Source organism: Drosophila erecta, unplaced genomic scaffold (assembly GCF_003286155.1).
Source record: "Drosophila erecta strain 14021-0224.00,06,07 unplaced genomic scaffold, DereRS2 tig00000126-arrow-pilon, whole genome shotgun sequence".
NCBI classification, from domain to species: domain Eukaryota; kingdom Metazoa; phylum Arthropoda; class Insecta; order Diptera; family Drosophilidae; genus Drosophila; species Drosophila erecta.
The window spans coordinates 11,464,052-11,490,479 of record NW_020825209.1 but is presented as its reverse complement, the minus strand read 5'-3'; the positions used below and the strand labels follow the sequence as shown (position 1 = coordinate 11,490,479).

General features: G+C 42.1%; 1 protein-coding gene across 3 annotated transcripts in view; it reads left to right on the top strand.

Moving 5' to 3' along the window:
- Positions 1–26,428, top strand: part of LOC6551003 — a 41,077-nt gene that overhangs the window by 5,037 nt on the left and 9,612 nt on the right. For all 3 annotated transcript variants that reach the window (XM_026982293.1, XM_026982292.1, XM_026982291.1), the window contains exons 6-7: positions 9,618–9,727; positions 11,498–11,663. In XM_026982293.1, the coding sequence (XP_026838094.1) occupies positions 9,618–9,727; positions 11,498–11,663 (276 nt within the window). The remainder of the gene's footprint in view (positions 1–9,617; positions 9,728–11,497; positions 11,664–26,428) is intronic.

Genomic DNA, 26,428 nt, shown 5'->3' with positions numbered 1-26,428 from the left:
GCATATTTATGACAACACAATTATTTTCCCTCTAACTCGATTATGAGCCGGAAGATCGAAAGACCGTATGTTCGTCAATTAGGCGCACTTGGAGTCCTGGAAAGGATTTACGGCCAGTGGAGGCTGCCCCTCTTTGTTGGCTCACTAATTAATATTGAGTGTGAGCACTGCAGGAGAAAAATGCTCAAGCACTTGATTTAATTCAAGCAATTAGTGCTCGGCCTGCGATTGCCAATCAGGCAGTAATTCCATTTGTGTCTGCCCTTTAAATACTTAGACAGTAATAATCGTAATGCTCTTAAAGTTCAAACTTAAATTGCATTGTCTACGCCATTGCACTTTATGTGCAACTAGTCAGTCGGTTGAGCAGCAGCTCATCAAAATGCGGCTCAAAGGATTAGCAGCAATTGCCAAACTGTACTCCAATTAGTATCTCAACTGGCTATTGATTACGTACATTTTTATGCTAATTTACGGGCTAAAAAGGGGGCTATTTTATTACCATTTTATTACCCAATTCGGCTCGATGAACGGGTACTTACCACTGTAGAGCTGATCCTGTAATTACATTTGCATTTATTCATTAGAATAATTCTATTTGTGCCACAGTGTCCCCCAATTATTTTCCAGAATTTGTATGACTTGGGTAAATTGCCAAAAGATTTGTAACTTCACTTAATTGAGCCGTATTTAAATGCTTCGATCAGTTTGATAGAAATGAAACGCACTGTCAAGGGCGAGCAGCTGCTGCTTCGTTCATCTATATTTTTAGGAACGCATCAATAATGTCACGAATTGAAAATTGACCGACCTCGCAAGATGGATTAAAGTTTCGCGAAAAAGGTCGAAAAAACGAGATGTTCGCGAAAATTGTTGCCTGAAGAAAAGTGGGCGGTATGCCCCAGAAGCAAACAAAGAAACAAACAAACAAGAGGCGGCTATTTTCGATCCTTTGATTGATGGGTGGCTGATTGATGGGCTGACCTAATGGCCAACTGCGGCTCTCTCGTAAAACAGTTCGTAATCGCAGGAATTAGCAGCTGACGCCCCTTGGCCAAATCGATTACGAAACTGAAAACTCGAAAGTTTTCAAATCAGCCAGCCCAGGGCCATAAAATTCAAATTGTTATTGGGGACAGGGCCAAATAAAAATATAAAATACTTGGCGACCAGCAGTCCTGCCGTCGATGATGGACTCGCCACCTGAATGTAGAACCCGAAAAGTGGGCGTAGCCACCAATAGCAACTTCAGTGCCACAAATGTATAATGCCATTAACAGCTGTCACTTTCGGGCTGTTGAAATATTTGACAGCCAAACACGAGTGTCTCATAAAAAGCGGCAAAAACAAAGAGGAAAGGAAGTAAGACAAAAATAAGGAAAGTAACAAGGAACCTATAAACCGACAAAGACAGCGGGCGGAGGCCATTGAAATGATAATAATGATAATAATAATAATAATAATATTGAGACAGCATTTTAGTTTCGTGGTAATGGCTCGCGTTTATTTGCCAAACAAGATGCTTGTCAATTGTTGTTCCTTCGCCGTCTGTTCCTTGTTCCCTGCGACTTCCTCCTCGCTTTCTTCGTCACTTTCTCCAGCCCTTGTCTCTGTGTGTGTCTGTGTCTGTGTCGGTGTCCGTGAGGAGTATCCAAATTGCGTAGCCGACTGCTGGAGCCTTTCGTCAATCATACGCACCGTTGTACGCATTACAACCCCCTGGACACCACAAGCCATAAGTCAGCCTAATGCCGCAGGAAATCAATATAGCCATCGCCTTAGAAAAGCTTCATGGTCCGCACTTGGCTCTGGAAAACTGAGGGAAAGCTCTGGCAGTTATTTAGGGCTAGGGTTACGGTTTGGTGGGGAAAAACTGTCAGGAACTGTCCACGAACTCGCTCAATCAGCAGCCGCTGCCTGGATAAGTTATTAATCCATCGAAGTGGGTCACAAAACTGGCAATAAATGCTATATTTTCATATTTCCCCCGGCTATATCGACAAATACCTACAATTACTGCCTTGTTGTTAATATAATGAAGGCAATTTATTGTGCACTTGGGCAACGGACCCTAATAAATTACACATTCACTGCAAGTAAATCCGTGAATATGGCATTAAAACATAAAAACCTAAGTACTTAAATGCATTGTAATAAGCATCACTCGAATTTTAAACATTTAATCTCAAGCTGAGCATGTAATTCAAGTTTAACCACCATGAATTAATATGTTCGAAAACTAAGCAACCATTACTATTAATGGATCCTGCTGATAATTAAAAATACACCTACTGCTAACCCTTGCACCCACGAAATCGGCCATTTCCTTGTCATTTTCTTGCGGCTATTTTCATAAAATCAAATTAACACACAAGACCCGCACGCATAGGAAAAAAGTGTGGAGCAAGCCCCAATGCTGCGTCGCACTAATTGAACTGAGGTGATGTGGGTGAAAGGTGGGCGAAAGTTGGGCGAAAGTTGTGCGATAGTGGGTGGTGCGCTGGCTGTTGGCCAGACAGAATGTTTGACTTTGGCTCAATTAACACCGCACACCGAATGGCCGACTCATAGATTCATTAAAATACAGCAAACAAGGCTGGACAAGATGGTGGCGTTGCTCCGCCACCAGCACAGCTAAAGCCACACCCACACCCACACACACGCGCACGCACACGCACACACACACACACACACACACATGGATATGGGCAGAACACAAAGGACGACGTGTCCCGTGTCTGTGTGTATTTCAGTAATTTGGATTAAACATGCAGTCCGGCGGGAAAGAGGACAACGGCGAGGACAATAGAAATCACCTGACCCATTAACCAGCAATGCTTACAATGTCCACCCATCTCTGTCGCACGCTGTAGCGCCCTCTCCTTCAGGCCACAATAGCCCCGTCTCTCTCTGTCTCTCTGACCAGAGCTAAAGTTTGAAGTTATTGCTTTCATTTCCCTGTAGTCGCTCCCAGACGCCAAGAATTTAATTAATTCCCGGCTTGGCACGAAAAGCCAGCCAGCCAGTACACATCGTTTAAATACGACGGCTATTTAAGGTCGATTACTAATTCCACTCCATTAAACTTACTTACTATGCCTGATTCGAGGCGATCAGCCATTTTCAGAATTATCCAATTACTTTCCGTCTGCCGAATTGCAAAACGATCTTTTCTGAGTTTTAGCCAGTTATTAGTGTACTTGGAGATGCCTTTAAATGCGTCTGTAATAGCATTTCATTTAAGAAACAAATATAAACAAAATCCAACTAGCTGCAATGCTGAAAACTTTTCAGTTTGTTTTGACGGGAGGAATCCCAATGATCCACTCAAACGAAATGAACAACTTTTCTAAGCAACTTTTATTGTCATTCGGGCCAGCCCAATTTCCCAAACAAAAAAACCAAAAAACAAAATAAATAAAACACCGAATCCAGCCAACCACACAAAGCCAAATCGATGAGCTCCCTCGTCCAGCAGACTGTCAGCAAATCCGGTCTGGATACGTATCTGCCGCAGCTTGTTGTCGCTTTTTGCTAATTGGGACGGGGGATGAGTTGGCATCAGATGAGAATAATTGCAAAGCAGTTTACTCAATAAAATTCCAAGTGATTTAACCAGAGCCAGGATGTTGGATCCGGATCTTTCGAGCTGACATTGATTGAGCGAGGAGGATTCAGGTTGGCGGACTGGCAGGAGTGGCAGGGATTGGCGGGCAGCTAATGGCCAGGACCTCGGAAGGAGGTGAGTCCTGCTGCTGACAGCCGCACGCAGGCCTCATGAATATTACTTGCAAAAGAATAAAACACAAAATTCCGAAAAGATGATACAAGGCGCAGCCAAGGAGCAGACGAATTCCCTGGAAAGAATAACTTTCGATAAAGTTTTCCCTGGCTGCCACGAAAAAAGGAGGATTTTCACACACACACATCCATGCCACATCCCTTTTCCCTTTCCCTTTTCCTTTTTTTGTGGGCGGCTTATATTGACGCAAAACTAGCACGCTCGCAACCATTTCAAAACTGAATTAACTTTTGCTGCACTTTGGGTTACTTAAAGCCCCCACCGAAAATCCACATATACTCGTGTGTGCGTTTGCCCCGCACTTTCGACTTTTTAATATGTATTCTCTTCTGGCGAGAAAAGTTTTTATGTAAATTGCCCAGAAGCCATCGGATTTTCAGTGGGTTTTCTGGGCCAAGGGTCTGCGGATTGATTCGCACATGCCGTGCTCCACACTTTGGGGGAAATAGCCTTTCTCTGGGGGATCCAGAAGCTCCGGCTAATTCGTGACCGGGAATCAAAGTAAAATGGAACTTGCAAGCTAGATGGAAGTCTCAGCCAAAAGTGCCGCAAGGATATGGAAATTTTTGAAAGAAAACGCAAATCCCATGAAATGCTAATCCTTATTAATAAAAGTAATTTCTATATACATACATTTCGAATACAACTTTTCTATTCTTGGCTAGCAAGCATTCAATTGACGGCTTCTAATTATCCAGGCCCAAAGGAAAGTTGCAGTTGACTGGTACTGCAAGTTTGCATTTAAATTCCCTGTAGTTTTGCACACATTTTTATGATGTCAGTGGCAAAAAGTTTCAACAGTTTTCCTCCATAAACATAGTTTATAACTTGGCTCAATGCAATGCAACGTTGTTGCAGCTGCAAAATGTAACGCTTAATTTTCCTGCTATCTGCATTCTAGTGCAAATTAGTTTGTGTTTTATTAGTTTAGCCTCACTTGTTTTTGAACTATTCAATTAATTAATGGGCAGCTTGTAAACGCTGAACCCAGTTGTTAACAGCCATTATTCACTAGCTGCCCCACCAGCCATAAATCCATCGAGGAGTTCGATTAACCAATGCCACTTTCGAAGCAGTTGACATGTGTGACTTGTTCCATTAACGATTATCATCGCCGGGCACGCAACTTGCCAGTTTTCCTCGACATTTCCCAGATTTTCTTGCCAGTTTTGTACACTTTTTTTGCGCCGCCGTCGACGGAAAGCCGTGCAACAAGTGCGAAAAGTGCGGCTCATGTTTATAAATCAAATCTGCGGCGCTGGAAACCAGGCGCCCCAATCCCAATCTCAAATCCCAAATCCTGTCGGGCACAAAAATTAATCACAACTCATTCGTACATGGTGCGCACTGAGCCCCAAATCCATTTGGTGTCGTCTACTTTCCTTTCGCCCCATGGCACATGTGCCGCCGGGCGGCAAGAAGTGGGTGGCAAGTGGCAAGTGGCAAGTGGGCGGGGCCAATGGCTGAAAAGTGGGCGGAGCATTTAGTCGGCGGCAGCGAAACATTTTTGCGCACGTTAATTCCATTAAAAGCCGCATTATGCGCGCCTGGCGATGCCGCAAAAAAGCATTTTACGTGCCGACTTTGGAATTTATGTTGCATACTTGGTCTCCTATTTTCGTTCCTATTTTTGTGGCTTTTGGCGTCGGGGAGGAAAGCCACGTCGAGATTTTAAATAGCACGCTTATGAAAGCCTAAATAAAGCGCTGAATCCCACAAAATGTGCTAAAAATCGAAGAAAATGAGCATCGCTGATAATTAAAAGCTTATTAAATGATAGCATTGCATTTCCCATGACATGTATTTTTATATATATTTCATAAATATTAAATATTTATGCAGCCCAAAGAAAAGTGCAGTTTCCCCGCCGTGCAGCTGGAAACTCGGCAATAAATTGTATGAATATGCATGCATTTCAGCTCAGTGCGCATATAGAAAACTATTGATTTCATAAGCTGTTGCGACATTTGCGGACGATTTATTGTGTGATCTGTTTGACAGATTTCGCCACAGCGTGCGTCATAAAAAGTCACGCTAATGCTGCACTTTGTGTGTACTTTTTATGTCATTCCCGTCCTTCCGTCCTTTTGTTCCTTCGGGGGTGCGAGGTCCTTGCACATCGCGTGTGCGTCCAGCTCCTTTTGATCCCAGTTGACCCATAAATACGCACGTACGACCGGCGTGACCCCGCGTTGACCCCGCGTGACCCCGAAATGATGACCCCCTCGCACCCCTCGCACCCCTGTGACATTGCGGTGCACATGGGGCAAATTGGTATGGTCGCAAATGATATGCTTCAATTTAATTGCACTGCACTAATCAGCAAAATGCGACAAACAGCCGGCTGACATGCAAGCCGTGCTCTGCGGTTCATGGCCAATGACAATCCCCCGTCACCGATAATTGGCCAAAACTGTGGCCACATTGCTGTCTTCTTCGAGGAAAATCCACAGTAATCGTCGCCTTGAAAGGCTGCCTTTTTGTGTGGTTGATCCGATTTATTGCTGTTTGTATTGGAAAATGAGTAAGCCCTCCACAATTCAGCTAAATTTATGCGTGTTCTTTAACTGCTGATATTTTGGGTTCAAGCTTAAAGAAAACTAACTATATAACTAAACTATTGCTTGACTTGAACCTGACTTGGAATTTTCGCGGCGCGCGTAAGTCGGAAAATTGATTTGTACATTTGCATCGAGGGTTTTCCTTGCAGCAGCAGGCTGGGGCATTGCACTGCAATTGGCCAATTTCCACCCAGCTTTCCCCGCCATTTTGCTGCTATTTTGCTGCTATTTTCCTGCAGTCTGTGTAATTTTAATGAAAGTGCACTGAAGTTGACTGGCTTCTGTGCTGCTCATGTGCCACTATCCCCAGTCCAATATTATTCACGCTCAATTAAGCTGCTGCTCATCCCCACAGCCACTTTCCATCTGGATTTTCCCCCGCTTGCCCCGCTTTTCCGCCCTTTTCCTCGGCGACAACTACTTGTATGCAACTATGGCTCGCAGCAAATTGCATTTGCACTCAATTTGCAGTTGCCACGCCCATTCTTAGGGAGCTGATTAGCAAACAGCAGTAATCAACATTTTATTACAAATAATCAAAAAAATATTCAAGCATACTAATATATTAAATTAGTTGAATTATTTGAATTATCTGTAACCGAGATTAAATCACTTTGTATTACGCCGGCAGGAAGTTAGAATTTCACAGGCAACAACCTATTATTTTGCACCCAGCTGTAGGATTTGGCAGGAGCTCTGTCACGAGCCATTAAGCAGCTATTGTTTTGGACTTTCTCCGAAGGGCTGGGCATGCAATAAAATCCAAATTCCAGCCCCTCACAACTGAGGGAAAGCCTTCGGGAAAGTTAACGCTTGATTTCTGCACTAAAAACCAGAAGTTTGCCATTCTTTTGGGTCATTAGTTGGTAATTTATCAAAGTCATGAATTTATATTGTATGCCCGCTCCTGCCACGCCCCTAGCCGCACCGCCGCCCCCGGCAGCTGCAAAGTGCAGATGCAAAGTTTTCCATGCGGCAGCTGTCATAAAAGCAAGTGGGGAAATGGGGGAAATGGGGGAAATGCTGGAAATTGGGAGCATGGCAAGTCAAGTAAAGTCGAGTCAAGTCAACTCACGGCGCAGCAATAAAATATGAATCGCTGGACTTGAATCCTATAGCTGCAGCCCGAGTAATTGGGCTCCATCTTGTCGTCTTTCAATTAGTCAAATTCGAAGCGCGATTCTGATTAAAATTCGCCAGCAGCGCTAATAGTTTTTCCCATTTTAATGCCTCATTTAACTCAAGTGCTGAAGTGAAGTGAAGTGAAGTGCTTGGCCATACACCGAGAGAAAAAAGGCACTAAGAAGGCATTTATGCTCAAACAAAAACGTAAAGCCAATCCTGCGCAGCAGCATTTCCTCCCATTTTCGCTCAGTGTCACCCAGGTGAGTCATGGCCATGACTTCTGAGTGTCTTGGCCAACCAGACTATCCTGGCCATCTCACCAGCTCGACCAGCTCGACCATCCTGATCATTTGTGCTGCTCATTTCGGCCGCTTGTCGTGCACTTGACAATGCAATTTGCGGCAGATTGCCGTCTGCAGATTGCTGCTATGAATGGCCGCCTTTGGCCAGAGGTTCTCGGCCCTTTGGATGTATCTCGACATTCATTGCATTAGTTTGGGCGCTTAGTTGCGGGCCAGCAGACCAATTAGCTCCCATTCCAGTCCAGTGCTCCACTCCATCGAATGCAAATTCAAATGCAAATGCTACTGGGGGACTGCTTCATTAATGCAAAAATATGCGCAAACTTTCGGACCGCACTTGTAGTGGCCAGAAATTCCCGGCTGCTCTCTGGATACGGATGCGAATTTGCAAATTAACTGCGAACGGGCCCTTTTTCCAGCCGAGCTCAATTGTATCGAAGGCTGGGAAAAATCAGGGAGCAGGGCGAAAAGTAATTCAAGTTGGCACAAACAATCGCGAGGACTTCTGCTGCTGATTCCGCCAAGGATCCGAGGATTTAAATTGCCATGAATTCACTGGACTTTCTGGTCAACTGGCCATAAAACGGTTTTTGATTATTATTATTCGCATTAAGCATTCATTTAACTTCAGCTCGAATTGGTTCGCTTTAATGCAACATTTCAAGAAGAAGCCAAACTACTAGTTGCAATCTATACAATTGCAGTCACACATAGTTTCTCGGCCATCGGAAGCAGCTCAATAATATCAAGTATACGCCCGGTGCAACCAGCTTCTGAATGCACTCGAATTCAAATTCAGTGAAACGTGGCCAACAGCCACAGGCAAAAAGGAAGCCCTTTGGGCAGCTACATTTGCTGGTTACTGATTACTGGTTTGGGCCACACCGAATACGAGTTGAGGACAACGCTGTTGATGGCCATGATCAGGTTGTTTCACTCGTTGTCGGCTCATAATGTGTTTCCGCTTGCCTGCTTCATTTAATTATGATTTCCGGTGTCGAGGCGAACAACTGAACAACTGAGTGCCGAGCAGGATTGGGTGAGCCGCCACGCACACGTGCTCGTTATTACAGCTCCTTGATTGCTCTTCACAAAAAATTACCAGGAGATGGAAAGCTCCTGACCAACAAATAGCGCTGGCGTTTGAGGAATTTCCGGGAAATTTCAGATACTTTCTGCATTTGTATCTATTGCCTGGCAAGCAGTCACCTTTTAATTTGAGTCCACAAAAAATAATACTTTCCGCAACACAGCTGACTGTAGATGTAATTTTAAAGAAAAGCAGCACAGCCCAAGTCATTACTCATCATCTCCAAGATAACTCTGCTTCAGCTGCGTCCAGCGGATTATGATTGGCCGCCCAAGTTGTCAGAAACTCCGGGCTTGGTTAGAGGGTATGTCGAGGGCGAGGCGAGCCCGTCAACAGCCATTCATCAACTCGACAAGCAACAATTTTGCTGCTCCACAAGGATATCTATCCTTTTGCAATTTGCCTGTATTAGAAACTCATTTCCGTTTGTAATTGAGTCGCTGCTGGCTGCTGGCTGCTGCCAGCTGGTGCATGTGATGTGTAGAGGAGTATTAGGTGGTTCTGGTTCTGCTCCTGTTTCGGTTGCTGTATTAGAACCTGGTCCCTGTGCCTTTGAAATCTGAATTCTGAAATCCCGCCCCACATTACGCCGATGGTTATGCAAATTAATGGGCTTGTCAGCTGGCTCGTCCCCGTTCGGCTTCTGGCTTTCTGGCTTTCTGGTTTCCTGGCTTCCTGGCCTCCGATGAATTGATTTGCCCAACTGAACCGTGTCCCTCTTCCGCTCTACATTGCAGAACCATCGCCGCTTTATGACAACAATCACTACCACGAGGAGTGCCTGCGCTGCAATTCGTGTGGTCTGAACTTGACTGGGCCCAACCAAAAACGGGCCAGGAGATTCAAGGTAAGTTCACAAAAATAAAAATAAAATGGGGTAATAGCCCTAATTCGTTTTGCCAAGAAGTATTCCACGAAAATATTGCTCAAATATTTGGTACATTTATTTTAATATATTATAACCCAAAAATGTAATTGAACTGATAACAAAGTGGGCTAAAATATAATATATGTTGGCTGGCATTTATTTTAATATATTATTTTCTAAAAATATATAGTAATTGAACTGATAACAAAGTGGGATATGTTGGCTAGCATTTATTTTAATATATTATTTTCTAAAAATATAATTGAACTGATAACAAAGTGGGCTAAAATATATGTTGGCTAGCATTTATTTTAATATATTATAACCCAAAAATATAATTGAACTGATAACAAAGTGGGCTAAAATATATGTTGGCTAGCATTTATTTTAGTATTATATATTAATTTCTAAAAATATAATTGAACTGATGACAAAGTGGGCTAAAATATATGTTGGCTAGCATTTATTTTAGTATTATATATTAATTTCTAAAAATATAATTGAACTGATAACAAAGTGGGCTAAAATATATGTTGGCTAGCATTTATTTTAATATATTATAACCCAAAAATGTAATTGAACTGATAGCAAAGTGGGCTAAAATATATGTTAGCTAGTATTTATTTTAATATATTATAACCCAAAAATATAATTGAACTGATAACAAAGTGGCATAAAATATATGTTGGCTAGCATTTATTTTAATATATTATTTTCTAAAAATATAATTGAACTGATGACAAAGTGGGCTAAAATATATGTTGGCTGGCATTTATTTTAGTATTATATATTAATTTCTAAAAATATAATTGAACTGATAACAAAGTGGGCTAAAATATATGTTGGCCAGCATTTATTTTAATATATTATAACCCAAAAATGTAATTGAACTGATAACAAAGTGGGCTAAAATATATGTTGGCTGGCATTTATTTTAATATATTATTTTCTAAAAATATATAGTAATTGAACTGATAACAAAGTGGGCTAAAATATATGTTGGCTGGCATTTATTTTAATATATTAATTTCTAAAAATATATAGTAATTGAACTGATAACAAAGTGCGCTAAAATATATGTTGGCTAGCCTAACAAACATTTAATTTTAAGTCATTTCTCCCGTTTAAATGATGTAATTGTGCAAGGAGCTTTTTGTTAATTTGTAAATTCCGACAGTCTGCAGCAAAGTCCTAATGTTTCGCTTTCTCATGTCAAGTGAAAGGTCTCATCCAAAATTAATTGAAATACGAAAGAAGCTCCCCGACTTTTTTGTGGCGTTGTGATGCACTGATGTAAATAAGCAATGAGCTCGGTGTCTCCTGCTCTTTTTTGTGACTTGTCCTATCAAAAATGGGAAACAAAAACCAGTTAAGAAACTGGTTTATGATGCAAAAGCTTTTCTTGCGCGTCTTAAAAATGTGAAAATAAAGACTTTGAGCGCGCCCAAGTAGCGAAAATAATTGCCAATTTGAAAAGGTTACCTACACTTGTATTTATTTGCCCTCTGAGCCCACCGCCCACTCATCTGAAATGCATTCGCCCATTCGACGAGCTCATTACGGATGACGGATGCACGGGCGGCAGGCGGCTTAATCAAAATTACATATGGGCAGGAAGGGCACACGAAAAAGTACCAAAAGCGAAGCGCGACTGAATCACTTACGGCGAAACTCCGGGCGGCAAGAATCCCGCAAACTCAAATGGCCAACTGATTCCGGCTCTCTCTCTCCCTCTCTCTCATCCTGCAGAACCAGATCCTGTGCGACCTGCATTTCGCGGACGTGGCCCTAATGGAATGCTCCGATTTCATGCAGCAGCTGCGGAGCTTCAAGCCACAATCCTTGGGCTGCGCGGTGGCCAGGCGCAAAAGTTCCACGACGCTGATATTCCCGCTGCCACCGCAGGCTTGCTCAGGTATGTACTAAACACATACACATACACATACACATACACATACAATTATACTTGCCGCATGCACGAAATTATGGCCAAATCGGGACACAGTCCAGCTGATACCCCGCAAATTTGGCTGCGATCACATTCCCCTTCCCTATTACCCTGTCATCCATAATTGCCTCTACATTCCACCCACAAGTGTCCAAAAGTATGCAACGATTGTGTTTTTTGATGCTATTGCTTGCATACTTTTGGGCGTCCGCGAAGGTAATCCAGCATTAGTCGCCAAAAAGCACAGAAAACCATGAGAATCATAGTCCGCTATCTCGTTAAATAATCAGCATTACTTTCCAGGGATATATCCCATTCGAGCTGAAAAAAAGCAAACCCTTCTATGGCATAAGCTTCAGTTTTTCGCTTTTTTGCGATATGTGTGTGTGTGCGTGGCGTCATCATTATAATTCAAATGAGATTTGCGCGCACAGCAATCTACTCACCCACACACTCGCACACCCACACAGAAAGGGGGAAACTGAAGAAGAAAGCGGCGAAAGCGGAGAAAGGAACGATAGAGAGGCGAGAGCGCCACGTCTACAAGTTGGAGAATGTTTGGCATTTTGCATAATAAAGTTGTTCAAACATATTTGACGTCGGGTTGCGCACTCACACTCATGCACTCGCAGACTCATACACCTATACCCGCCCACACACACACAAAAAAAAAGAAAAAACACACACACACACACGCACGCATAACGGTACACACAGACAGATATAACAGCCATTTTTCGCTGACATAAACTTTCAATTCGGTTCTCATTTTACTTTATTTCCTTTCGTTTTTTTTATTTCGCCGGCGCGCGGCGAGCGATTTAATTAAAATCCCCAAAAACATAGCGAGCGAAAACGGAACATTTCTTAACATTATGAATTTCTGCATTTTGAACGCAAAGTTTATTAACTGGATTTTTATTACGAAACTTGTGCCCGAAACTGGGGCGTCCATTTTAATTACAATATCACGAAACAAATGAAACAAGCGAAGCGAAGTTTGCCAAACGGCGCTCTTCATTTCATCCAACGATTTACGAGCCATTTTGGCAATACGACTATTTATGCATCGATTTAACTACATTTTTAAAAGTCATTCAAAGTGGCAGCGTATTTGCGATCCTTTGTCCCATTTCTAAGTCAGTTTTTCAACGGTTGCATACTAGCACGTGCAGATCAGCGGAGTGACTGCCATTAAACTAGACATGTTTGGGCTGGGATACTTCTGCGCAATCCACCCACGTCCGCACACACATCCGCACAGACATCCGCATCCGCCAGCCCTTAGCATATGTATTGGTGCTCAGCTGCGCTCATTTGAAGCGGCATTAAGTGTGCACTCGAGTAAAGTGATTTGATGCGTGCCACATTCGAGTGCAGCACTAGCTGTTTAGAACGACATCCCATATTTTCCAGGAAAATGGGAAAAGCCAGCACAACTGCTTAACTGCTTAAGATGAGCAGAAAGAAGGAGTTGAGGAAAAGTGCAGCAGCAATCAACAATGTTTAAGTTTTGCAGTTTATACAAAATTAATGGACCGCAATTGCAAAAGTTTCTACCAGGTCTAATCTTCGCATAAGATGAGTCATAACTATTGCAAAATAAATGTCAGCTTTTCTTTATGAGCCCAGAAATGATTTATAATTTATTAGTTTGCTGAACGATAAAGGTTTCGTTTGACCAAATAAAAACCAACAATTTGCTGAGAGCCAGTTGAAGTAAGAAATCTATGCAATTTTCATTTTTTTGAGATTATATCTTTGTTTGCCTTTAATTGAATTTATTGTTTGTCAATAGAGTTCAATGCAAAGAACATAAATAATGCACGCACATAAATGGCGAGCAAATAGTGGCAAAGAGTATTTAAACTTAAATGAAGAGTGCATTTTCACACATAGCATGGAGCAAATAAATAATTTACCGAAAGCACCTGCCAGTTTTGGGCTGTGTTCGACTAGGGTCATCAAATAGATTAAATAAATACAGTAAATAAATCATTTAGCGCGTCTCAAGTAACGTATACGCCACGTAGGTCACGGAGCACACGTTTATGGCCTAAATCGCGCAACGGAGTTATAAACACGTATTATATGCCATCCCAAATAGCGGCCAGAGCCACGCTTAGATCCATGCGAGTACGTGACAATTAAATTTATGAAATACTATACGGCCTGGCCGGAAATTCGGGCCAAAAAGAAGCCGGCAAATCCAAATCCAAGTTGAAAACTCAGTTCAAGGGCCGTCCGACGCGTCTCGAATTATATCGCTGCGAAATGGGCGCGTGACTGTTGCCACGATGATGCCAAGTTGGCCCATTAGCGGAAGTTGGGCACACAATGATCTGGCCGAAGGAGGAGTCAGGAGTAAGCCTGGCCAAGAGGTTACTCTAAACGTATTTGCAAGTATGCGGCCCAACCAGAGCTTTAAATCGCACAAACTTATTATGGCCAAGTAAAAGTAGCGATTAACTCAAGAATCAAGAATCAGAATTGACCAGTTTGCGCAGTAACACATTTCTAATCCAGCCATATTCGCTTAAAGGTTCCCAGCCATTTGTTTGGGCCAAGTTACGACTGGCAATAATTGGAGCCGCCAGTTTTAAAGGCCTTTTCTTTCAAGGCAGGCACGAGTATGTTCTATTATTCACTGCTTTGTCAACTGCTGTTGGCCATAAATTCAGAGCCATGAATTCGGCCACGCCCCTATCGCCCACCTGGCCGAGCATTTACATTTTAATATGCATTATTAGCGGGATAATTGTTTGAGAATATTGGCCAAGAACAGACAGCCATAAAAACACGTCGTGGCCATTCCATTTTTGCAGGATATTGGCGTTGGGCTGGCCACGCCCCTCGCCCCTCGCCCCAACGCCTCCATTGTTATTTGTGTTATAATAAATTCAAAAGGCTGCGGCATGAAAAGGAATGAAAAAATTGCCGCGCACTTTTAACGTTCATTTGTCAACTCGGTTTCGTTCGCCATTTGCCTCGTCCATTTTTAATATTTTAATATATCCTGACACGCATTTTTCTCGCACTTGTGCGGCTGGAAAAAGCGCTTTTGTGCTCGTCTTGTTAATAAATTTGAATATTAATAAATAGAGGAGTTGTATTGGCCGCGCCCTCGAGGCACAGAAAAGCAGGAAAATTAATAAAACAAGTCGATTATTTACGACCAAGTTGAAGCTCGACCATCGAAAGGAAAATGGACAAAAAGCGAACAATTTTTCATAGCACATTGATTGCAATCTGGTCAGATTTTTTCCCTCTGGCGAATCAACAGAAACACAAAGTTTTCATTTTTATTCCGTTGGCTCTGTGGGCAATAATTTTAATTGAAGTAAAACAACAATGCAACCACAAATCCTAAACAATGTTTACCATTTATGGACTCTCGTATCGGAATTTAGTCATTTAAAGCGCAGAAAAGTGTATTTTCTTGCACGTGATTTTCTCGTAAACCTATAAAAAATAAGCCCCAATAATTCACAAAGCGATATTTTTAAGTCGACACTAATTGAAAAGCATTGTTGGCCTTTTGCAAGCAAATTATAAGCGTATATGCAATTTAATCTTGCATTGACGTCCTGGATATGGGTTCCTTATCCTCGAGCCTGCAGATAAATCGAAATCAATTCCGAAATGTGAGAATCTGATAGTTGTCTAATTGGAAACTCATGTTTGATAGGCGCAACGCTGGCTAAATTCGATGCTTTTCCTACTTTTCGACGCTCGATTCACACTAATTGAAAAAATAAACTGTAGACTGGGCTCAAAGCGGCGCAAAAATGAAATGAGAAATTCCTGTGCGAATTAACAAGCTTAGTTTTCTCCAAAAGAGTCGAATTAAAATCAAAAATTGTTCTCTGGCCCAGTTCCAAGAATAAAATCCATCACAAAATCTTTGAGACCTCTCCTCTTAGCCAATCAAAACGCAGATAATTGCCTAATGGAAAAGTAACAATAGTGGCTCTATGTTTGGGTCTTCCCAAGCTCGTTCGTCACTAATCAGAAAAGAAAAGCAGAAAGTATTGTCACAAGTTTACGTAATGTGCAGCGAATCTGCAGCAGTCTTTGAAATTCGAAGCTATTTCTTTGCTGAATGAATCGAATACCAAAGTGGATTGCCATAAATTTTTGGGGTCCTCTTCGAAATTGCAATGTAAGGCAAATTAATTTTTGCTCCGTTGCGAGCTGGAAAATGTGGAGACTGGAAAATGAAAGTGGTTGCTTTGCTTTTTAAGCAACTTATTGTCCATAAGAAAGCGGCCGATTTTAGTTTGTGCTAAGAGGTAATAGGTTATCCTAATTCTTATATTTAATGCAGGTTTTAAGTTTTGTTTATTTAAAATAAAAAAATTAACGTGCTGTTGGAACTTTCCTGAAATTCCTGCTCCTGCACCTATTTTGAAATATTAAAATACAAATTGGCGGCTAGGGCGCCGTATCCATGGCTCATCAATTATTTATCCCGAAACTACGGCCCTCGATGTGGCTAAGCCAAATGGAAAAGGCAAACTTTTGCGGCACACACTCTCGCAGGTGCCGGGTGCCGAGGCGACCTGACCACTCCGGACTGCGTCATGTCAATAAGCAATTATTATCCTGCTGACGTGGCCCGGGGCCAAAAGGTGGGACACGTACTGTACAAAGCCCTTGGCCGCCGCAGCCGCCAATTTAAGCCTCTTAAATATAACGAAAAAGCAATTAAAATATAATCAATATGCTGCTCCACTCCGGCCAGCTGCCGCTGGACTTCCATTGAGTTGCGGATGAGTTGGTGCGGGATGTGTCCACCAAAGACGATATGTTTCCTATAGCGATAGTGCTGCTTCTGGCCAAGATCGGTAGCTGGTGCCATGGAGGCACTTGCTCGCCTAGTAGGGAGCCATGCTGTCACCTTGCTGGCACCCAGTTGTCTCATCAGTTGCAGCCACTCCACGAAGCTACCGCTCCTGTCCACGTCGGTGAAATCGAGATATTCCACACAAGCTGCTTTTGCCTTTGTGGATTTGGTAGCTCCACGGGCGGCGGTGGCGCCGCCTCAAAGGCATTCTTTGGCAGCCTTTTGGATTTCAGCTGACACGTCAGGAGTGTGGGATATCCAATACCCTCGAAATCATTCCAGTTCTTGTCGCCCAAGGACGTCACCATTCCGAGGAGCACCATCTCTGGGGCCTCCAGATTCCCAGTTTCCCTGCTGCGATCTGGCTCCTCCTATCATTGGAATCCCTTTCTGGACGGGCTCCATGGTGAACAGCAACTGCAAGACAATATGCAGCTGACTGAATGGCAGCAGCGCACTGAAAAACAGTCAGATGCGTGAAAAAATTAAAATATATAGTAAATACTTCCGAAGATGGAAATATCAACCGTGTTTGTGTTTGAAACCAGACTTTTAGCAACACAGCACATATTTTCATTCAGATTAAGGGAAAAGCGGCCAATGTCGAGTGGGGGAAAAGTTCTGGAGGGGAATGGCCCTTAACTAGCGGCAAACGAGCCAAGTCCATGGCTGGATACATTATTATTATTATTGTGTATGTCAGCCTTGACATGGCAATGGCCAAAATGACAAAAGCAGTGCCTGTCCGTTGAAATGTGATCGGAAATTGGGGGAACACATTTATATATACAAATATATAAGTGTATATGTGTGTAGGTGGGATACATATCTGCGGGAAATGGCAGTGAAAATAAACCCGGCGTAGGCAGCACCTGCATTAAATTATTGATTTGATTTCGCGCGCGGTTCGTTTTTATTGTGGCGAACTTTTTGTCTGAATGAATTGTAGCCGCCCGGCATTGTCAAAGTTTGGGTCCACCCCAGCAGACACCCACACAGACACACTCACACACACACACTCGCTCACACACACCTATCTGTCAGTCTGCCTTTCCAATTCCTGTGTGTGTGTGCGAGAAGCGTCATAACAATAACAAGAAGAACACCAGAAGACAGCAGAATTTATGTGTGTGCCTGAATGCACAGTGCAAAAAACTAGTTTCTTTTAATTTTAATACTGTTTTTAAACAATGTTTCTTTTAGCTGTGCGACCATTTTAGCCAAAAACGCTGAAGGCCCAGAAAAAATAAATAAATAAAACCAGCACACATTTTCGTGCTAATAGCTTAGCGCATTTCGCTAAGTGCATTTATGCGCACGTATACACGTACATGGCAAACACGACATAATCAATCACTTAACCCAAAAACGCACACCAAACGTTCATTTCAATTAAAGTTTCGCTTTCATTCACTTAGTCTGGGAAATTAGGATGGGGAAAAGTCCAGAGAATCGTAAGGGAGCGCTGAAAAAAATGGCAAAATCATTTCATACACTAGACGAAATTTGCCGGGCAATTATTAAGATTGCAGGCAATGACTAATGGACGAAAAGTTGGCATAAAAATTGGCATAGTGATGAATCATTCTTGTTGAATCGTATTACTTAAGCTCAATCAATTATATTGATAGTTCTTCGACTTTGGGCTGTTTTCCTATATCTACTAGTTGAGTTTTGTTTACCTACTTACTTATTTGAGTTTTACTTTCAGCGGGCTTGAACATTATTTATTATTTATTTTGATTTACTTTTTAGCTTAAGTACTAGTTTGAAAGCTTAACTTAAATTCGCTATATTTATTATATCGTATTTATGACACAAATTGCAATTTCCCCACTTAATTTCCCAGTTCGAATTTCTTGTATTTACCTTTTGGTAATTGTAACTCAAACGCAGACTTATTTCGCAAGTTTCTTGTCGACATGCCACAGAATAAAGTGGAATAATTTTTGCCGCAACTTCGATTTCACTTTCGTCAAACACACGCACACCCACACACATTATATGCGGGCTGTGGGTTAGTTTGTGGGTGGTTTCCCTATGGAAAAGGGGGAGGTGGCTTTATCGCCGCCCGTTCGCGACGGAAGCTTTCAATTTCCGCTGGCAGCTCCGCTTTTCTATATGGATTGGTCTGCACGTTTCTGGTCTGGCCAGTTTTTCTTTTTTGGCTCACATAATTCGCATATCATGGCAGCGAAGTCGGGGAAAAATCAGGAAAATATGAATATGAATATGAGGGAAATGGGCAAGGGCATGGAAATGGATGGGTGGCGAAATCACGGAATCTGTTGCTTACTTCCGACACTGTTGCTGTAATTGAAGCCATGACGCAAGCGAAACTTGCAACCAGCGCCATTTTAATGCCTCTTTCTCGATTTGCGTTGCGATTTCCGTGCGATTTTGCCTGCGATTTTCCCGAAGAAATGCCAAGAGCCCCGCAGATGATTACTCGCTCGAAAGTAATTTGTTTTCATGCGACATGAAAAAGTCTGTTCGCGACACGGATAATGAAAACTGTTAAATGATGGCGGCCATAGATGGCAACCCATGCAGATTATCGACTGTCAAGCCCTTTGGAGCATAAAACATACACACTCCTCACTTTTATATAACGTATTATACGAGTGTGTGTGTTAAATAGAATGGCAAGAGGCCAAGGGCCACCTGATCTGCACTCAAATCACATTTTGTCACACATTTAGCATAATTTAGCACTTCATTTGTGAGCGCAAAAGCCCCGACAGCTGCCTGGAAAAACTTTTCAGCAAGAACACGCCCCTTTTCTGGGGCAAAAGATGTATGGATATGGTTGCAAAGTGTTTATAATGCCCCGGGCGACGCGTCAACGACAGCAAATTCCATCCGTAGATGTATGAAAAGCACTGCAAAAACCAATCAAAATCGGGCAAGGAAAACTCAATTAAATCATGGAGTATGCGAGTATATATAGCTAAATATAGATGGGTTATTTTTGAATTTATTTCACAAAAACACTAGTGATTCGTCTTTAAAAGTATGCCTTTGAAACGTCATATCTTATAAAATACTCACTTTTTTCACTGTACGTCCCCTTTTACCAAAAAATCGTCAGGGGCAACGCATTCCACCTGTGATGACACGAATCTCAACATCAAAAGTAGACATTTTGTGCGGTTGGTTTGCCTCACTTCCAAACTCCACCTCAAACTCCAGCTCCTTCCAAATTGCTGGAACAAAAAAGTCTGGCGAAAGTTTTTGTGCTGTCGAAAGAACCTGAAATTACAAACCATATATGATACAATAAATGATTACATGTGTGATTTATGTTTCAATTTCTCTTTTTTTCGCTTTCGTTGCAGGTAAATTGAATGAAAAATTGTGTGAAACGTGAAAAGTGAACAGTGAAAAACGAAGCGAGGCTAAGTATTGTTAACGTTCATTAGAAATACTACACCATTTTGCATGGCCAACTAGTAAACCAAAAAGCCGATTGAAAAGAATTATTATAAGCTGTTAAGTGAAATTCGATTCAGATTCGATGATTACCCATTTTATGTGCCATTATTTATTGATAATTATCCCACACATGCATGCAAAGCCGATAAAATTCAATTATTTCATTTCATTTACCATTAGTTTTTATTACGAAACAAAGTAAAGGCGCAACGCCGAGTTGGGGAAATCATGAAGGAAATCTTCCCAATCGCCTGCAGCGCTCTCAGAAATTCGATATTAGTGCATGAGGACGGGCATATAATTACGATAATACCGCCTCAATTGGGGATCGTTATGCCACTCGGCCAGCACCACCACTACCAATGCGCTTCTGAATGCTGTGTGTTCCGGGGATTACGTGCATGTGAATGTGCGTGTGTGGGTGTGGGTGTGTGTGTGTATCCATGTACGAGTAAGCTAGGGCAACATTTGCATTTTGGACTCGGGCCAACCACAAAATTGCTCGCCAATGGCTCTTTAGGACGTGTCCTGTCGACTCTCTGCGGCTTATTGGCCAATTTGCAACTTGATTAACAAAAGTGCATGAGGTCAGCGGGCCGGTGATGATCATTACGATCATTATGCAACTCCAGTGGCACTTTGGTGCGGCTGGAAGTGGCATGGAAATGCCGACCGCTCGAAGTACCAGCACTTTAAAGGCCATAAGCCTTAACTGCTGATTACACGCACACACAAACCAATGGCGAAAATATTTCAATAATCTTGCGAGCATTGCTCAAGGTAATTCCCTGTATTTCCTGCGTATCTGCGGCTTGCCAGGCAAAACACAAATATACAAAAGTCTTAGAAATCTTTACTTATAATAAATGCAAAATATATTACATTTCTTGCTAAAAAGTTATTAAAGAATTAAAAAAAAGAATAAAGTTTTTGGCGAACTTGCAAAGTCTACGGTATCCAGCATTCGAGGCGCATTTTGAGGCAGGGCGCATAATTTGAAAATTGAAATTTTCCTCACGTACAGAACGTCGGCAGCGACGCCAACGCCACATCCACTTGTCAACATGAATTTCCAATTTTCCCCTTCCCCACTCCCCCCGAATACAACAAAGCAGGCATTGTTCAAATTTTATTTATCTGTGCGTGTGTGTGGAAAAAGAAACCCTCTTCATCTCATAAACTGGCCACAATTGGTTAAATCAAGTTGGCATCGAAGTGCATCACTTACTTTGTCTTCACATTTTGTTTACCCCCAATTTAGAATCTTATTTCTTAAATAGAATAACATAGATTCGAATAAATCTTAAAATTCATACCACTTCCTAATGTAAATTGCAGAGCATTTTCACTTCGGCGTTCGATTACTTATTTAACTCTCGAATTTCGCTTTAAATACAATTATGGGTTTGTTTTTCCTTCACTGCTCAGTCAACGATTTCAGATTCCTGGAAATGTGAGGAAAATATAATTATTTGAACCCTTTATCGTTGGTACTAAATGCTAATTCAACCAACACCAATTAAAGCAATAATGGCACAATATGTTGCAAAACTGCTAAATGATTTGTGGCTTTCGCCTAATTTACATAATTATACAATATAGCATTTGCAATTGAATGAAAATACAGAGTAATGTGGAAAGTAAACTAGGCAATAATTAATACAATTTGTTCCATCAACGATTTCGAAATGTTATTTGATTCAAGTATCCAAGATGAAAAGAGGACAGCTTCGTAATGTATCTCAAAGATATTCAGCCTATTTCTCGAAATTTCCAACTGCAAATGTAAATGTATTCCGTCGAGGAAGTCGTTAGCCCAAAAATTCGCCCAAAAATCCTTTGGCCAGCCGCTGGCTAAGCGTTCTGTGACCAATTATAATTTACAACGACCCCCGCCGCCCAATTTCAAACGAAGGGGTTATATTCCCCAGTTGCTGACACGTCAAAAATGGGCTACGTAGTTTACGGTGGTCTTCATTTTGATTAAACGCAAACAGGGTGGCACGAAAAAATTAGTTGGCTTTTATGCAAATGCATGACGGTACCCCGAAAATGTCCCGGGGCAGAGTTTTTGGCCATTTGACTGCTCGTATCTATCTGCGGGATGGCAAAAGGACGAGAGGCTGCTGCCCTATCGCTACCATCGGCAGGTAACCCCTTGTCGGGAAAAGCCGGAATAGCGGCGGAGGAAAATGTGCCGAGAAATCGGGGGAAAATTGTGGAAAGCGCCAGCTTTTTTTCGCCCGCCCGTCTTCTTTATTATCTTATCCGCTTTCTGTTATTTCATATTTGCGCTTTAATGAATTTTAATGCTTTCATTTCTTTTAACGGACTACGCTTATTTTTGCTTTTCCCATTACTTATTTTCTTTTTTTGGTAAATTATTAATAAGAACATTTTGCGCTTACTCTTCAGATTTTTTTGTGTGTTTGGGCAACAGATTTTAATCGTTTTAAAATTTGTTTTCCTTGGCTGGAAGTTAAGGCCGCCACAGCCACACACACACACACCCACACACACACACAGACAGCTACACACGCACACCATCGCTCACAGGCACCGCGGAGAAAATATCACGCATACGCCGCGTTGTTTCGCTGCATGTGAGAGAATTCCGTGGCTGGCATCGCCCGCTGTAAATTGTAATCATCAAAGCGTTTTCTCAGAGCCGCTTGGTGTTACTTCTTACAGTGAGTGTGCCAGTCCGTACACAGAAAGAAAACCCCTTCCTTTGGTACATAACAAAAAAATAAATAAATAAAAAAACATTGAAGAGAATATTAAAGATCCGATAAAGAATGCCAACGTCTCCATGCTCTTGCAGTAGCAACCCGAATTAATTATGCAGCTGGTTTGAGTTGGCCAATAAAAACTCTATACCAGATTTACGATACGTTCTTCGGAATGGGAAACCTCTTAGGTATCCTCGTAAAACTGGTATAAGCACTAAGGAATATATTAAGGATTATACAACTTAAAACATCACACAACAAACGCGCATAAACTGATTTCCTTATTTAGATTTCTCAATATTTTCAGGGAAGTGTAAGGTGCAATTTTGATGCGAGAAATGTGAGATTTATAGCTACTGCAAGGGTATGGAAAACATGGCCGGGAGTGTATTTCCATTTGGTTTTCGGTTTGATTTTTGAGATAGAAATTTGATTTGAGCAGCGGAAGCAGAAGTGGAAGCGTCAACGGAAACGGAAACGGAAACATCGACGGAAGCGGAAGTGCAAGTAAAAGTGAAAGTGAAAGTGAAGTGCAATGCAATGGCGCCGTGATGCGATCATCTACACACGCACACTTACACTGACTCACACACGCACACACTGGCCAAAAAAAACTCTAGACAAACAAAAAAAACGTACATGAAAAGTCACTGGAAAATCGGAAAATCGGAGGCGTGGCAATGCCTGTCACGTTGCAGTCGTTCGACGTGACTTTCGAATTTTCCACATTTCCAAAAGGGTTTCCATGTGACCTAAAGCAAGCCGGAAAAGTGGGAAAAAACGTCCATGATTTAATTTTAGATTTACAGAGAAATAAATCAATGCCATTTGGTATGGGAGGCTAAATAAAACTATAATTAGGGCTGAAGAAATACCATTATATCGAAAAGAGAGCATCTGAAGTGCAGTGTTCTGATGAATGTAAAGAAAAACGTAGAACTTACCCTCAACTTTTGTTTGCTTGATTTGTTTTTATGTATGCCGCTTGTCGTTTGATTCCTTTGCATCTTAGCGAAATTGGTTTCCTTTTACTTTCCCCCGCCTTTTGTTCTTTCTCCCGATTGTGTTGCCGTGTTTATTTTAGCATTCGCAACCACCCAACACATATATCTATTGTTATTCGGTCTTTTTGTACCTAAGGCCAACTTTGATAACACACTTTTCTTCTGCAAATGGCAGCTGCGGAAAAGCCAGCGGTCGGGGGAGAAAATGGTGAAAATTCGGCCGCAACTGAAATCGAGATGAAAACATAGCAGTGAAAAGTGGAAAGCAATTTCCCAGTCACGAGGCCACGAGGTCGAATCCAATTTTCGCCCAGCTTTTCGCCTGGCAACAATTAACAAGCCATCGAATGCAAATAAACCAATAGTAGAACAACAAATCGCAAAACGGGCAACGTGTAGAGTTACATTCCACCGACCTGACCCGACATGACCCATAATGCCCCCATTGACATCATTAATGACACCCAAAGTGTCCTCCATTTGTGCCGAACAAGCCGAGAAAAGACGAACGAATTTTCGGGGGTTGTCTTGCTCTTGGCTTAATACAAAGCAAATAGCCGTGGCTAAAAGGAAAATGCCTGCAAAGTCCACTGGCAAGCTGCCCGAAAAGGGAAAACGGCGAGAAGAAAATGAAGTCGAGTACAACGAAAAACGATGCGCAACAAATTCAAATGGCAAGATAGAAAAAATGTCAAGTGTTCTTCTTGACACGGGAAAATGGAGGGAAAATGACACTTGGGTTGGGGGCATATAGAGTGACAGCCCGTGGAATGGGCTATAATAATACATAGCAATGTATATACATAAGGCCATGAATTAGTCACAGGCGAAATGCTGTCCCTCTGTGTGACAGATAGTACAAAGATGTCAGGCCAAACAACGCACACTTGACACATTTTTTATGATTTTAAAGGATGCACAGCTGAAGTGGCTAGATCTTTTTAAAGGGCTCCATCACACGTTCATATTGGACAATAATTCCAGTCATAAATCTTCCACAAAAAGGATTCTATATCTGAAAACATGGTATCTTAGCATAAAAAGTGGCTATAGAAATTTACACATTTTAAAGTCAAAATCGCCTTTATAATCCAGTTCTCTTCTGACAACCGGTTGAATATGTTGGCTTGCCCTTTTTCCCGGCTGATCCGACTGTCCATTATGCTGCGAGTCATTTGCCAAACGTCGGGCCACTTTATGCTAATGCAATGTTGCGTGATCCTTGAAGGAATTGTCATCGCCACTGGGAACTGGGAAGTGGGAACTGGGACTGGGTTTTGGGTGGGGCTGGCTAATGGCTAATGGATTTCCGCGACGCATCAAAACATAAAAAGCGCGCCAGATGAGTTGGTTGAAAAGTGGGCGACCTTTGGTGGTGTCCTTTAAATGGGCCAGCCAATCCCGCCCAGTCATGTGGCCCGAACTGCATTGTTGGCCAAAACTACAGGGTCATAGCCATGGTCACAAGCACTTCTTTTTGTTGTGTAAGCGCAAATCCTTGTGGCCAGAAATTGAAAGGATGGTTGGATGAGTGTATGACACAGCAGGACTGAAAGCAGGATTAGCGGCTCTCATAATTAACGCTGAATGAATGAAAAACAGCCGCAGGGAAGGGATTGACAAGCTGGCCTAACGTCATTATTAATTAGCAGTATTTAGATAGGTTTAATTTAATTTGTTATACATTTATTGCGAGCAACCACAAGCCAAACGATAAATTATTTGCCGAGCAAATAAATCAAATTAACTCTGATGCATTTAATTATCCCTTATTTGCCAATCAAATTGTGCTTCTATGGAATTATTTTTATTTGATTGCAGCAGGCGAAATACGGGCATATTTATTTATTTGCTGCCTGTACAAATTTGAGTAAAACCTGAGGTTTATTAATTCAATGCTTACACCTGCAATTCCACCGCTGCATTTGCGGTTCCCGTGCCGAAAATGGCATTTAAATTGCTGCACAAGTGAGGCCGCACAAATCAACACAATCGCATCTCAATTTGGGGCATGGCAAATGTTTGCACCAACCACACATATCATCGCCAGCTGCATTTGGCCCAAACACTCAGTCGCAGTACAAGAATTGCCTGAAAACTTTGGAATAATTTCCCTTTTTTGGCATACCGATAAGATATATTGCTTGCTTATAAAAATACACCTCTTCAGCTTTAAAGTATCATTTAAATGCCAGTTTCCATTTATCGCTATAAGAATTACACGTTTATAGAAGTGAGTGCACTCCAGCTGCTCAAGTACCCAGGCCATTAAATATCTTCAGTTGTGAAGGACCTCTCTGGTGGCGATTTGCCTGCCGTAGAGCTTCTCCGATTATAGAACATCATATATATTACATGGCCGGGTGTCAGTTGGTCTGATTTGTTTGCCTTCGCCGGCTTGGCAAGTGGCCATTACAAGTGGCAAGATGAAATAGTTGCCGGCCAGCTTCTGGGAGGGCCACAAGCGATGCCCATCAATTTGGTTGTTTGTGTTTATTTTCGTGTTCTTTTCCTTTCTTTTTTGCCCCATGTTGCCCCATGTTGCTGCATGTTGCTGCCGTGCAGTTGCAACACGAGCTGCTGGCTGGGTGGATGAAAAATGAACCGGCGGTATGTTATTTGTATGGGACAAGCGAAGGGGATCAGAAACAGCAGCTGGCTCAGCGGCAGCAAAGTGACCCAAATGGCATACGGTGTGGGGCGGTTTAACTGGCC